Source organism: Triplophysa rosa, linkage group LG3 (assembly GCF_024868665.1).
Source record: "Triplophysa rosa linkage group LG3, Trosa_1v2, whole genome shotgun sequence".
Taxonomy (NCBI): Eukaryota; Metazoa; Chordata; class Actinopteri; order Cypriniformes; family Nemacheilidae; genus Triplophysa; species Triplophysa rosa.
In genome coordinates, this window is record NC_079892.1 from 7,927,310 (window position 1) to 7,940,520 (window position 13,211).

General features: G+C 35.9%; 3 protein-coding genes across 4 annotated transcripts; all 3 read right to left on the bottom strand.

The window, feature by feature from the left end:
- Nucleotides 1–2,399: 2,399 nt before the first annotated feature.
- LOC130552288 (opsin-VA-like) lies at nucleotides 2,400–3,446 on the bottom strand. Its single transcript, XM_057330507.1, has 3 exons — nucleotides 3,299–3,446; nucleotides 2,668–2,981; nucleotides 2,400–2,559 (listed from the first exon to the last, which is right to left on the bottom strand). Exons 1-3 carry the CDS (start codon nucleotides 3,444–3,446, stop codon nucleotides 2,479–2,481), a joined length of 543 nt encoding a protein of 180 aa, XP_057186490.1. The 3' UTR covers nucleotides 2,400–2,478.
- A 564-nt stretch (nucleotides 3,447–4,010) lies between these two features.
- On the bottom strand, nucleotides 4,011–11,806 carry nt5dc3 (5'-nucleotidase domain containing 3). Its single transcript, XM_057329546.1, has 14 exons — nucleotides 11,433–11,806; nucleotides 10,844–11,028; nucleotides 10,638–10,712; nucleotides 10,498–10,553; nucleotides 10,320–10,410; nucleotides 10,075–10,212; nucleotides 9,409–9,469; nucleotides 9,186–9,288; nucleotides 8,989–9,090; nucleotides 8,742–8,823; nucleotides 8,575–8,661; nucleotides 7,593–7,733; nucleotides 6,349–6,413; nucleotides 4,011–5,647 (listed from the first exon to the last, which is right to left on the bottom strand). Exons 1-14 carry the CDS (start codon nucleotides 11,713–11,715, stop codon nucleotides 5,380–5,382), a joined length of 1,737 nt encoding a protein of 578 aa, XP_057185529.1. The 5' UTR covers nucleotides 11,716–11,806; the 3' UTR covers nucleotides 4,011–5,379.
- Nucleotides 11,807–12,085: 279 nt separating this feature from the next.
- Nucleotides 12,086–13,072, bottom strand: LOC130552134 (ubiquinol-cytochrome-c reductase complex assembly factor 6). 2 transcript variants are annotated; one of them, XM_057330253.1, is made up of 3 exons: nucleotides 12,873–13,072; nucleotides 12,487–12,657; nucleotides 12,086–12,309 (listed from the first exon to the last, which is right to left on the bottom strand). In XM_057330253.1, the coding sequence occupies exons 2-3, from the start codon at nucleotides 12,592–12,594 to the stop codon at nucleotides 12,220–12,222; spliced, it is 198 nt and encodes a 65-aa protein (XP_057186236.1). In that variant the 5' UTR covers nucleotides 12,595–12,657; nucleotides 12,873–13,072; the 3' UTR covers nucleotides 12,086–12,219. The 2 variants fall into 2 exon arrangements, with proteins under 2 accessions (XP_057186236.1, XP_057186235.1); XM_057330252.1 differs by having other exon boundaries at nucleotides 12,487–12,638; nucleotides 12,873–13,060.
- Between the last annotated feature and the right edge of the window lie 139 nt (nucleotides 13,073–13,211).

Below are 13,211 nucleotides of genomic sequence, written 5' to 3' on the forward strand. Positions count from 1 at the left end.
TACAAACACATACACATGAATACATATTTAGGAAATATTTCAATATATTTATTTATATTTACCAATAATTGAAATTATAAATAAATGTTTATACATTTTTTTATTTTTCTTAAATATATGCATGTATGTGTATGTGTTAATAAATACAAAATTATTATGCACAGTACACAGATATATATTATGTAAACACAAACTTTTATTCTGGATGCGATTAATCGCTATTAATCGTTTGACAGCCCTAGTTGTAATATAAAACATATTTTATATTTAATATATATATACAGTGAGGGAAATAAGTATTTGATCCCCTGCTGATTTTGTAAGTTTGCCTACTTACAAACAAATGAAGGGTCTATAATTTTTATGGTGGGTTTATTTTAACTGATAGACACAGAATATTAAAAAAAATCAGGGGAAAAAAATGTTATATAAAGGTTATAAATTGATTTGCATTTCAGTCAGTGAAATAAGTATTTGATCCCCAAGCAAAACATAACTTTGTACTTTGTGGAGAAACCCTTGTTGGCAAGCACAGAGGTCAGACATTTCTGATAGTTGGTCACCAGGTTTGCACATGTGTCCGGATACATTTAGTCCACTCCTCTGTCAATCTTTAAGGTTTCTTGGCTGTCGCTCAGCAAATTGGAGTTTTAGCCTCCTTCACAGAGGTTCTATAGGACTAGGGTCTAGAGACTGGCTAGGACATTTAATGTGCTTCTCCTTAAGCCACTATTTGGTTGTCTTGGCAATATGTTTTGCGTCTTTGTCATGTTAAAGGCTCATCCATGACCCATCTTCAGTGACCTAGTTAAGGGGAGGAGGTTCTCGTCCAAGATTTTACGGTACATGGGCCCGTCCCTCAGCCCCTCAATGCGGTGAAGTCATCCTGTATACCTGTAGCAGAGAAAAAGCCCTAAAGCAGAATGTTTCCAACACTGTGCTTCTCTGTAGACATGATGTTCTTGGGCTCATAGTCAGCATTTCTCTCCCTCCAAACACAGGAGTCCATTTTGGTCTCACAGCAGTGCCAGCACTTTCGCCAAAGCCTTTTCTGAATCATTTTTATGTTCATTGTCAAACTTAAGACGAGCCAGGCGGGCCTTCTTGGGCAGGAGGACCTTGCGGGTGCTTCAGGATTTCAGTCTACTGTGGCATAGCGTGTTACCAATGTGTTACCAATGTTTTGCTTGCTAACTGTGTTCCCAACTGTCTTGAAATCATTAACAGGCTTCTTCCGTGTAGTTCTGGGCTGATCTTTAACATTTCTCATGATCATCTTTACCCCATTGGGGAAATATTGCAGGGAGCTCCAGAACAAGGGCATTTGATAGTTATTTTGTATATCTTCTATTTCCAAATAATCACACCAACAGTTGTCTCCTTCTCACCAAGCTTCTGTCTGTAGCCTATCAAGGTTTGTGCAGGTCTCCAATCTTGTCGCTGACATCCTTTAAAACCTATTTGGTCTGGACCATGGTGTTGGAGAGGTTGAACTGGAAGATACAGATTCTGTTGGCAGGCATCTTTTATATACATAACAAGCTGATTTAGGAGTACTTTCTTAAAGTGACAGGACTAATCTGTGGTCCATATAGGCACATAACCAATCTGTGGAGCCAGAATTCTTGCTAGTTGGTAGGGGATCAAATACTTATTTCACTGACTGAAATGCAAATCAATTTATAACCTTTATATAACATTTTTTTCCCCTGATTTTTTTAACTATTCTGTGTCTATCAGTTAAAATAAACCCACCATAAAAATTATAGACCCTTCATTTGTTTGTAAGTAGGCAAACTTACAAAATCAGCAGGGGATCAAATACTTATTTCCCTCACTGTATATATATATATATATATATTAATAAAATTATATTATTATTGTATTGTATATTAATTGTATTAAATTATATTAAAACTACTCAAGTTATAGATTCTTTTGGGCCATAACATTTGTTTATGTTGTTGCTGCTGAGTAAAAATAGAACACAAAGAAAATCTGTACAGCTGATTATATTCAAGACAATTTATTCATTCATGCATTTTGTATCAATAGTTAGTATTAAGAATAGAAAACTTTAATTTGTTATAAACAACAGAAATTTGACCAAACTGTCCATAATGTAAAATCATAATCATATCTTAAAATAAAATATATAATACGCTCACACAAAAATAAAATCATTTATTCAACCATATCATTCAAATCCTCTATATCACTGAAGATATTTTGAGAAATGTCTCTGTGGTTTTGTGTCCATACAATGGAAGTTAACGGGAGTCGATGTTGTTTGGTTATGAACGTTCTTCAAAATATCTTTAGTGTTCAGCAGAAAATGTCATACGGGTTTGGAATGACATGATGATGAGTAAATGATGAAAGAATTTGACAGACCTCAGATTAGACTGGTTTTATCTTGCTGCTTGTGCTTGTTGGATATGGCGGTGTAAGGCACCCAGCAGATGAAGAAGGCGATGATCATAGCAAGACCATTCGGGATGCATGTTCTTTGTCGTCCTCACAGTTCTTTCCACCTTGAAGCTCGATGTTTTTGTTGATCTAAGGGATGAAGAGAGAAGCTGCTACGATATTTTGACTTCATTTTGACTTCAGTCAAACAAACTAACAAAATATTAATGCTCAAGTCAACACAGAACAGTCACCTACCTTCTTCAAGGAGATAAGGAATATGATGATAACTGTGGATAGGATGAAGCAGAGAAGCATGTAGAAGATGAGGTAGCTGTAATTATTCCAGGACCTCTCCCCCCAATTTAAGGAGCAGGATGTCAGGATGCCCTTCGGCCCGTACGAGCTCCAGCCCAGCAGTGGGACGGCGGTCCAGAAGAGGCAATAAAGCCAGACAAACAGCAGTCCCATGCAGCTTCTACAAATACTCAGCTTGTAGCCCGCCATGGGCTTGCAGACAGCATTGTATCGCTCGTATGCAAGTAATGTGATAGTGCATAGAGACACCACACCTAGAAAACAAAACAAAACATGTTGAGAAATGTCTTAGTGGTTTTGTGTCTCTACAATTGAAGTCAGGGGGTGGGCAATGTTGTTTGGTAACCATCATTCTTCAAAATATCTTCTTTTGTGTTCTGCAGAAGAAAGAAAGTCATACAGGTTTGGAATGACATGAGAGTGAGTAAATGATAAGAATTTTCATTTTGGGTGAACTGTCCCTTTAAGAGAACAACTTAAAAATAAGTTTAAAACGTTTGACTGTAAGGTTGTCTTTAAACAATAGTTACAAAAAACTACACTGACAATTTTTTTGCCAAGTTGTACTCACCAAAATAGTTCACAGCAAAACCCTGAAATACACAGAACGAGTCATCTAAAAAGAACGATCCTTCATAATTTGTGACGGTGACGATCGCAGAGCCGCACGCGGCGATCATAAAATCAGAGAATGCGAGGCTGAGAATAATGATGTTCATCGCATTGAGAAAATGAACATTTTTAAGCATAACGGCGATCACCAATGAATTATTAAACACAGAAAGCAATGTGTTTATAAACATGAGGTACGAAAGTATGCTGTAGCCCACACGCGGGAAAATGGTAGGCTGTGGCGTCATGGACGTAACGTTATCAGCCGGAGTGACGCTGTCCATGGTAGAAACTGAAGACTGGGAACCGAGGAGTCAGACAGCAGCAGTGGGTTTTAAGATGCTCGGCCCGTCATATTATGGGCTTTAAATTAAGGGATTAGATATTGGCTCCATTTAATACCTGATTTTTTTTCTTCATGCCAGTAAAATGTTTTGATGTAATGTGAAGCACCTGCTCACCCATAATCTTCATTTTACAAGCCATTTGTGAAATTAATCTTAGGCACCAAATGAATAATCTTATTAAGAAAATCTGCCTTGGAAAAAATACAATTAGACATATCCGGTAGGATTTTTATCCCAACCCAATTACGTACTGAGTAATTGTATATTATATGGTATTGGTATGGTGCATTACAAAAAAAGTAATACACAGACAAATTAGTTTGGTTACAGTTGTAATAAATATCACAAATACAATACACTTCAAATAAGAGTTAGCACAAACAATACAGAAAACAGCTTGGACAATGCTTTTTTTTAAAGCAAGTATGTCAAAAAATGTCCAGCAAGTACTTCCTTTGGAATCACAAAAACAAAGGCGGTAATTGTAGATAAATTGGAAGTAAATACCATTGTTTAAAAAAACTGCGTTCTCAAAGTTGCAACAAAGCATGTTCAATGCTGGCTTGAATGTACACATACACAACATAACTGCAACAATGCCCTATAAAGCCATCATGTAAAAAACACACAATACACTTCTTCGCATATACATTAAGAATTGTATGACCTTATCTTACACAGCAATGGATAAATCTTTAACTTGTATCTTAAGTGTCACAGAACGTCTACAGCTTTGATAAAAATGTGTATTATTATATTCATACATAGAAAATATGTAAGGCTTTTAAAACATTGAACACTGATATGTTCTGTAACCCTTCATTCAATATATAGTGTCTTCTATTCAGTTCAACCTTCCCCTTTGTTAATGAAGAACAACATTTATTAGAACCACTTTTCCGGTTTGCATTTGTCATATCATGCCATGACTTCTAACTGGCAGAAAGGTCAAAAATCAACTCAGGCTTTGACTTCAAAATCAATTTAAACATGTATGAGACTATTCACTCCCTTCTTTTAACAGACTTAATGAAGGTGGACTTTGAAGGCCATTCACAAAGGTAAACTCTCAACTTCAAAAATAATGACCTCTACAAATGAACCTCACCAACATTATGAGGCACAATCTCTTAAAACCACATGTAAAATATTCAACTAAAATACATGTCCATATACACCTGCAGTCAGTTTATCCCCAACTATTGTACATGCATTTTATTAAACTTAATACAAAAATAAGGTACTGACAGTTTAAAGTTTCTCCTATCCCAGCTTGACATGCAGAGACAACAAGTCATTCGTAGATGGAATTTCCTCAATAGTGTTAACATTGTGGGACTATCAAAACATAGCAAAACATTTATTCTTAAATTGACAGTTTATCCAAAAATAAAAATTCTGTCATAATCACCATATTGTCTTTTATATATTGTTTTATCTTATTATTTTATCATATTATAAAAAATATAATACACTTTTTTGTGATCTACAGAAAGAAAAATAGCAGATGGGGAGCGACATAAGGGTGAGTAGATTACAGAATTTTCATTTTTGGATAAAAATGTCTCTTTGTCCGACCACACTTTTGGAGGAACACCTAACCCACAATACCACAACCAGCTGAAGCATTTCACTCTAAACTTATTTTTCAGTTTAATGTCTAATGAAATTTACAGAACACTGTCTCTACATCCTACTCTGATCCAGTGTTTATCCTGTGGCTCTGAAAGGGGATGTTCATGGCTCCAGCGCTGGTCTGCTCGGGCCAGATAGGAGATTCGTGCTGTAGGGGGGTGCGTCTGGGATAGAAGGTGTGCTGTAGGTCGTAGTTCAGCAGACAGCTGAGAGAGGCCATGTAGATATCGGCGAATCGTGAGAGGCGACGCGAAAAGTAGGTCGGGTTGTGGTATGTACGAAAAAGACTCCCGAATTGGGCATTGAAGATGTCTTTGGTCCGCAACCTGTCCAAAACAAGATGTTCAATGTCGTTACAGCTTGAAACCTTGAATAAATAAAACACCCCTTCCATATCTTGGTTTTTAAGAAATGAAATGCAATTATTATCTACAAAGAGATAAACTAAGAGAAAAACTATACCGGTTGTTCATATCCAGTGTTGGGTGTAACTAGTTACTAAGTAATTAGTTACTGTATTTTAATTACTTTTCCCTTGAAAAAGTAAAGTAAGGGATTACTCTTATTTTTTCTGTAATTTAATTACAGTTACTTCTGATGTAATTGAACTAAATACTGTGTAATATATTCAGTAGTGGAAATTGCATCAAAATTGTAAATGTATGCTTTAATGTATCCTTCTCACATTTGTATACAATTGGTCAGTTAATAAGAATAATTTATGTAGTTATTTGAATGAATTAAATAAGCCGTTTCATGTCTATCCTTGAATCAATTCTAATCAAGGTTAATGTAGAATATAGAAAGTAATTAGTAATAATAAGTAATTAAATACGTTTTGGAGAGAGTAATTTGTACAGTTATCTAATTACACTATTGAATATGTAATTAGTAACTAGTAATTCATTACTTTTTCAGAGTAACTTACCCAACACTGTTCATATCTACCTTTTTAAAATGCCAGACAAAGGTCTTTTAAAGCCAGCGTAAAGAGTAAAGGTCTAAAGATTAATGCAAGATTATTTACCTCATATCTTCCCTTTCATCAATCCACTGCTGAATCACCGTTTGTGACTCAGAGTCTCTGTGCACCTGCCAGATCAAGACAAAAACAACCTCAGCCAAAAGCAGGGCAGTCTGGACACATGCGCTCATACTGTTGATACTTAGACCTTATTACAGGTCATGCTTTGTGTATTAAAGTGGACATCTGCTATGATCGTGAGAAAAACAAGCTCAAATACATCCTACCACTGAACATAAATGAGTCAGATATATACACTAAAGTCAACTTAACCAAACAGTGTTCGGCTCTGTGGAACCCATTTTCAATGTTTACTGAAATAAAAACGTTATTTTTTAACTTTTAGGCATTTATATACAGTATATTTTATTATAATCTAGTTTTCCACCAATATCATAAAGATGTTAAATGACATTTTACCCTAAATAACACATAGCACTTTTTTCACAAATAAGATTTAACAGAGGTAAATGACATAAAGTAACAAACTAACTGTCTACCTTGCTTGTAAAAAGTAAACATCTGTAGCATACTTCTGCATATTTTTATGTCTGTATTGATTTAAAAAACAAATAATGTTGTGAGTCCACAAGACCTGCGAACATTGGCTGAGTAACAACTTGAACACAACACAAGGGTTAAAAGGAAGTGTTAGGCATGTCAATGGAATCAAAACGGATCTTTCCTGGTCTTGTTGTGCCCAGAGCCATTGAGAGAGAGAGTTCTGCCAACGGAAGTCCAAAACGCTGGAGCGTCACGTGATTCATGGAGCCTTCGGATAGTTCCAGGAAGTTATGTTTTCTCTTTAAATGCTTTATTTCTTTCATTTTTTTATTCATTAAGTGGCTTTCGTCTTTAAATGGGTTAGAAGTTTACCTCAGTTGGTCTGTTTAGTCGCAGCTCCATGCGTTACTAGTAACTTCCGGGAACTATTGAGAGCTTCCATTGCTGTGAAAAAACTGTTCCATTGGAGTCAACGGAGTTGACGCGACTCTCTCTCTCAATGGCTCTGGTTGTGCCTAATTCATCAGTAAAAATTTGTACTAGCACCATTGGTGTCCATAATCATTCATGTTTTGAGACTTTCCTTTTTTGCTTATGTGACCATCAACGTGTTGGTACTGTATGCATTGCCCAACTTTAGATTGATTTTCTATCCTTTTTTATTTCCGATCAGTCTTGTTTTCATAGAAAAAACACACAGAATAATCTGGAAATGAATTACTTGTACACCCTGGTGGTCTAACCTGCATTTGTTCCAACAGTCCGGTCAGCGCCTGCAGCCAGGTCATGGTATGAACGTATTCCTCGGCGTTCATTATTTTAATCTCCTTCCGTAGCTCAGGAATGATGGCTCCTGTTCGCCAACCGTGTTTCAGGGTGAGGTCCTACAGACAAAGATATCTTCATGTAATTTTCATTACCCAACACTTTTAAAGGGCTAGTCGTCTTGTGTGATGTACAGTATAGGGCAGTGGTTCTCAACCTTTAACCTTTACGACTTTAAACCCCTCCCCATTGTCCACAACAATATCCTTTGAGACCCAATTTCTACCCAATAAAATATCCTAGAGCTTGGCAAAACTAGACAGATGTATATCTATTATAAAAAGAATTAAACTTAGAAATATTTTGATTTATAGTTGTTTTAGCTTATTTTGTTGCTTGTTTTGTTTTATTCGAAACAATTGTAAAAACTGTTGGATTGGATCCCAATAAGTCATCTTGAGCCCCCCTTGGAAGTTTATAGGATATATAAAAAATTTGCATTAAGATTTGCTGCCTAAGCAGAACATTTTAAATCGTTCTTATGAGGTTTAATGACGGTTAAGATGACGTGGATCAACTTACTAAATTTTGGAAAGAGCTATATGGCTCAAACAGACTACACTCTTAAAAATAAAAGGTGTTTAAAAGGTTCATTGTTTCACAGCAATGCCATAGAAGAACCATTTTTGGTTCCACAAAGAACCATTCAGTCAAAGGTTCCTTAAAGAACCATCTCTTTCTTACTTTTTTATGATCTGAAGAATCTGTTTTCACCACAAAGAACCTTTTTTGAAACAGAAAGGTTCTTCAAATCTTAAAGGTTCTTTATGGAACCAAAGGGTTCTTCTACGGCATCAAAGAACCTTTTGAAGCACCTTTTTTTTAAGAGTGCTCTGAAAAGGTCAACAACTTTGAACGCAAGTATATGTTTGTGAACATGTACGAAAAAAAAATACTCACAGCAAGATCACTGTAAATATGATCTCCAAAGTACAAAACCTTTGAGCCCCTCCAGCCTGTAAGCCGCAAAAACTCATACAAGTTTCCCTGGAAACAGATGACATTCCACGATCTTTAATATTGAACAGAAAGAGCTGGCAGCTAAACACCGGGTCATGAAAGATTACCTGTTTATAGATCTGCCCTTTCTCAAGGTGGTGAATCCTGTCCCATAACAACACGCCTTTGTCTGTGACCCGTCTGAACGGTCTTTAAAAAACAGAGAAACACATACAGCATGATGTTAATTTGGCTTAAATGCTTCATGTCATGATTTATAGAGAAATTTCTGAGAGGAGGTGTAATAATATCAGAGTAACATTGATTTGGACTGATTTACAAGAGCCAGAAGCATTTTAGAGTTTTGAAACTTACTTCCTCCTGTCGTTGAAAAAGCCCGGCTTGTCGGCCTGCACTATGACGACATCAAACAGGTCCCGCCAGTCTTTTCCAACGATGTAGTTCATGCCTCGATCTCTGCAATAAAGAATCAAAACAACTGTTTAAACAACAATTTAAACAACTGACAAGGCATGAAAAGCAGGGGGTATCTGAAATGTAGAAAATCTTACACGAAATCAAAAGGGCTGTTGGTGATCAAAAACATCTTCTTTCCGTTTCTGGAGAGCTTCCGTAAAACAGCATGTGTCTGTTCACCGTAACATATATATTTCTCTGTAGTAAGAAAGAAATATCTTTTAGTGGAAGCATTTGCTATAAAATAATTCTGTGATAACAATAACAAAAACTATATTATAATATTGCTCATACATGCAGGTACAAATGAAAACGTACCAATATCAGCTTCTACTGCGCGGTACATAATCCCTCTGACGTGAACGTCTCCTATGGCCTCCTGGGAGCAGAGAAACAAACCAGATGCAGAATATCAAAGCAAAGGATGCACGTCAATGTTCTGCTTTGAAACAACACACAAAGACCTGACGTGCTGCCTGCCACCTTCTGTGAAACATCTCATTCATTTCATCTATGGAAAGACATCTTTGTAGGAACGGTACATGGAATCTTTTGAGAATTGTTATTTAATAATAATGATTACAAATGTATGCAAGAACAGCTTTTTCCCAGATCTGTAGACCATATAAGATTATCTGCGTTATCTATAACGTTACTTCTATCTAGGCATGCGACACAGATGGTGCATTCAGTCTTAAATTAGACCGCTGCTGTCCATGTGTTCACATCAAACCTAAATAGCAACATGCTAAATCTATTTTTATCCAAACCTCAGAATGAGCTAAGGAGGGATCAAGTGGGTTCTAACATCTGCAGTACCCTGGATAGGACAGCGATTCATCTCCTTAAAAGTGATACTGGTAACAGAAAATGTGTTTTTTGCACCAATTTGCCTACTTATCATTTTCTAAAATTTGTAAGACTAAAAAGTAATGAGTCCGAAGAGTAATACATTTACACAACTTATCAATCTTGCAAATATACCTTGACATCCTTATAAAGATGAACGGGCTCGTAGTCAATATTGTGCTTCATAAAATAGTCATTCACGCAGGAGAGAAGCGTCATTTCTGGAAGGGAGAAGATATCCATGAACTGCTTCATTGTTTGACCATGAGAGCTCTGTATAGGAAAAAGCCACGTCAGGACATAATTGCTATTAAACTTCTTTAGCTTTGCTTTTTGCAAACAAGTCGATTGTAAAAAAAATGTACAGGAAACCTACAGACCTTGCCATAAAAGTCACTCATGATTTCAAGGGGTACATGGGACCCTTCGTACATAGCACTGACCTCTTTATCCGGCACAGGATTAAGACCCCTACATAAACATTTACATGACATTGAGTAAAAACGCATTATACTAGGTTATATATTTTAGTAATATGCATTACAGTATGCACACTACCTGTATACTGTACCCAGTTGGATATAATGAAAGGCATCAATCTTCATCAGTAAGGCCTGGATTTCAAATGATCAATGAGAAAAAAGATCACACAAAACTTTAACACCAATGGCACAAGCAATAGGAAATAGATTACATACCTTTTGAACGTCATAGTGCAGACCACGGATCACAAAATTAGGGATGTATTCATATTTCCTCAATCCCTCTGGATACTGATATGAGAACAGGCCATGATATGATATTGTTGCAGAAGCAGTTTATTTATTTGAATATTTTATTTTTCACATTTTGAATATTCATAAAAATATAATTTACAGCACAAATGAACTGTTGGGTCACTTACCCTGTGCTCCTGAATGAGGATGTCCCGGGCGATGTTGAAAATGAGGGTGTGAAGATGACTAGAGTAGAAAGCCAGAGTGTAGTCATAATCAAAGCCATAGATCTCAATGTCCTGCAGGCTTGTCTCATTATTGGCAAAGATGGTGTCTGGATTTACAAAGTTGTTTGATATAACTGGTATTAAATCTGAGGAATAAACATACTCGTGTTAATAAATAATTGACCATTCATGATTTCATTGTCTATTCGAAATATAATGAAAAGGGGAAACATACAATTATAAATGATAAATCTATGTTGAACATAATAAGGAAATTCTGAATCTTTGAATGTGAAGATTGATCAATTTTTTCATATTCCACCGTATTTATAACTACATCAATGTATTATAATCGTATGACAACATGACCCGAAACCTTGACACTTTAAATGGTAAGACTGACCTGAAAAATGTATATGACGAATGATCAAATCTAGCACATTTTCTTATGTAGTGATATACATATGCATACAATTTCAACAGCCTTATGGTCACTTGTGACAGATGACCAGGGAAAATTTGACGTCTTATGACATGTATGAGAACTAACCTTGCGTTTGCTTTTTCGTTTCATTGTAAACAGACCAGAGCCAGCTGATCTTGTCGTCACTGGAGGAGTTGGTGCACATGTTCGCTGCTGTCACTTGTCCCACTGGGATCTCTCTCTGGGACACTTGACCATTTTTCCGTTCCCGAGATCCAAACATCCACGATCTGTTGTCGACCAAACATGTCGCGCTTTTTGTGTGCAAGTACTTAAAGTGTGTGATAAGAGTCTTTAAACTGTCTTTATTTCTGACCAGATTAGAAAGGGGCAGAGACAAGGTCGGCATATTTGTTCCAGAGCTGCTTTCTGAATGACAGGCGAGAGCGTTTCAGCGGTACATGGTTTGCCAAACAGCTTCTCAAATTTGCATACTTCCGTTTTCACGTTAACAAACGCACTTTCATAATAAAAGTCCTATGTAAACATATTGGCCTTTGCGAACCATGTGTAATTCTGCATAAAATATTTTACATTATTCTTATTATGGTGTTTAATACTAAATCCAGTTACCACCAGAACTGTTACTGCCACAAACTGCAAAAGTCTCTCATTATAATAATGCAAATTCAACAAAAAAATAAAAAAAAATTCAATATAAAGGACTGTTTTTTTTCACTTTAATGATTTGATATCTAATGTTGCACTATATATAACAAAGAAGACAAAGTGTAAGTACAAATAATTTTATTCACAGTATAAAATAAGAATTTTTGTCTCATCTTACTCAGGTTTTGGGAGTCTTTACAACATTATGTGCATATGTACAGTAATTACAAAGCAATTAAATGTGTCATTGTTTCTCTGAGTCTGTCTGTCTTTCTTTTAAGCCAAGAAGCTCTGTTCTCAGTTCCCCGGGTTTTGGTGGGACATCTGGAATCGTCTATAATGCAAAAAAAAACATTTATTAATACATAACATTTTCTCTTTAGCTTTGTTGATTATTTCCACCTATCATTTTTGCACTAAATACAATGTAATGTACACTATAAGGTCTACATAGTCCTTTTTTACCAGCAATACCTATAACAAATGAAAATGCACAAAACATGACACTAACCAAATCAGGACGGTAATACTGATGAACGACCTGTGCTCCTGCAAACATTGACAACATGCTGGCAGTAAGCATCCTTAGATATCTTGGCCAGGATACGCCTGCTGGCATCTTTAAATACTTGTGTGGTTTACAGATTTTCTGTCACTTTGCACCTATTGAAAGATGGTGATCCTGGTAAACATACAGTCCCTGTTACCTACATATATAACACTTCTATATAACTATTTGGTTAATCCAAAAATTAAGGTGAGTTTTGCTAGAAGGTCATTTCATCATTGTGCTAGTTTCCTTGAAAAGTAGCAACAAATGATGATTTACGGGCTCAAAATAAAGCACTATTACACACACAACATTTTATAAAATAAACTAAAAGAAGGTATACTCACATTCGCAAATGTATACAGTCAATATAGTATTACACCGTTGTTATACGCAGTAAAGGTTCTTCTTGTTACATGTCGGATTCACATGTTCAGACAGCTCAAATGATATGAATAACACACAGGGAGTACTGATCTAAAACCTTGGCTAAACAAATGAGGAAAGAACTCTTAATTAATTAACATCCAATATCATAATTTTACAACTACTTTTTATCACTGATAAAACTACACAAACCACAAAATGCTTTAAATATACAAATGTGTTATAAATGTGTTACGATCTCCTCCTCTGTAAATAATGGTACGGTCTAAAAATGTGAATTGTGCCATTACGACCCCGTT

Excerpts from the sequence above, each read along its gene's own strand:
- LOC130552288 (XM_057330507.1), bottom strand. The coding sequence starts at position 3,446 with ATGAACATCATTATTCTCAGCCTCGCATTCTCTGATTTTATGATCGCC. Across the intron at positions 2,982-3,298 it reads TTTTGCTGTGAACTATTTTG|GTGTGGTGTCTCTATGCACT; the intron begins GTGAGTACAACT and ends TTTGTTTTCTAG. Across the intron at positions 2,560-2,667 it reads TCCTTATCTCCTTGAAGAAG|ATCAACAAAAACATCGAGCT; the intron begins GTAGGTGACTGT and ends TTCATCCCTTAG.
- nt5dc3 (XM_057329546.1), bottom strand. The coding sequence starts at position 11,715 with ATGCCGACCTTGTCTCTGCCCCTTTCTAATCTGGTCAGAAATAAAGAC. Across the intron at positions 9,289-9,408 it reads CGCAGTAGAAGCTGATATTG|AGAAATATATATGTTACGGT; the intron begins GTACGTTTTCAT and ends TTCTTACTACAG. Across the intron at positions 5,648-6,348 it reads GATGAAAGGGAAGATATGAG|GTTGCGGACCAAAGACATCT; the intron begins GTAAATAATCTT and ends TGTTTTGGACAG.
- LOC130552134 (XM_057330253.1), bottom strand. The coding sequence starts at position 12,594 with ATGCCAGCAGGCGTATCCTGGCCAAGATATCTAAGGATGCTTACTGCC. Across the intron at positions 12,310-12,486 it reads AGTATTACCGTCCTGATTTG|ACGATTCCAGATGTCCCACC; the intron begins GTTAGTGTCATG and ends TTTGCATTATAG.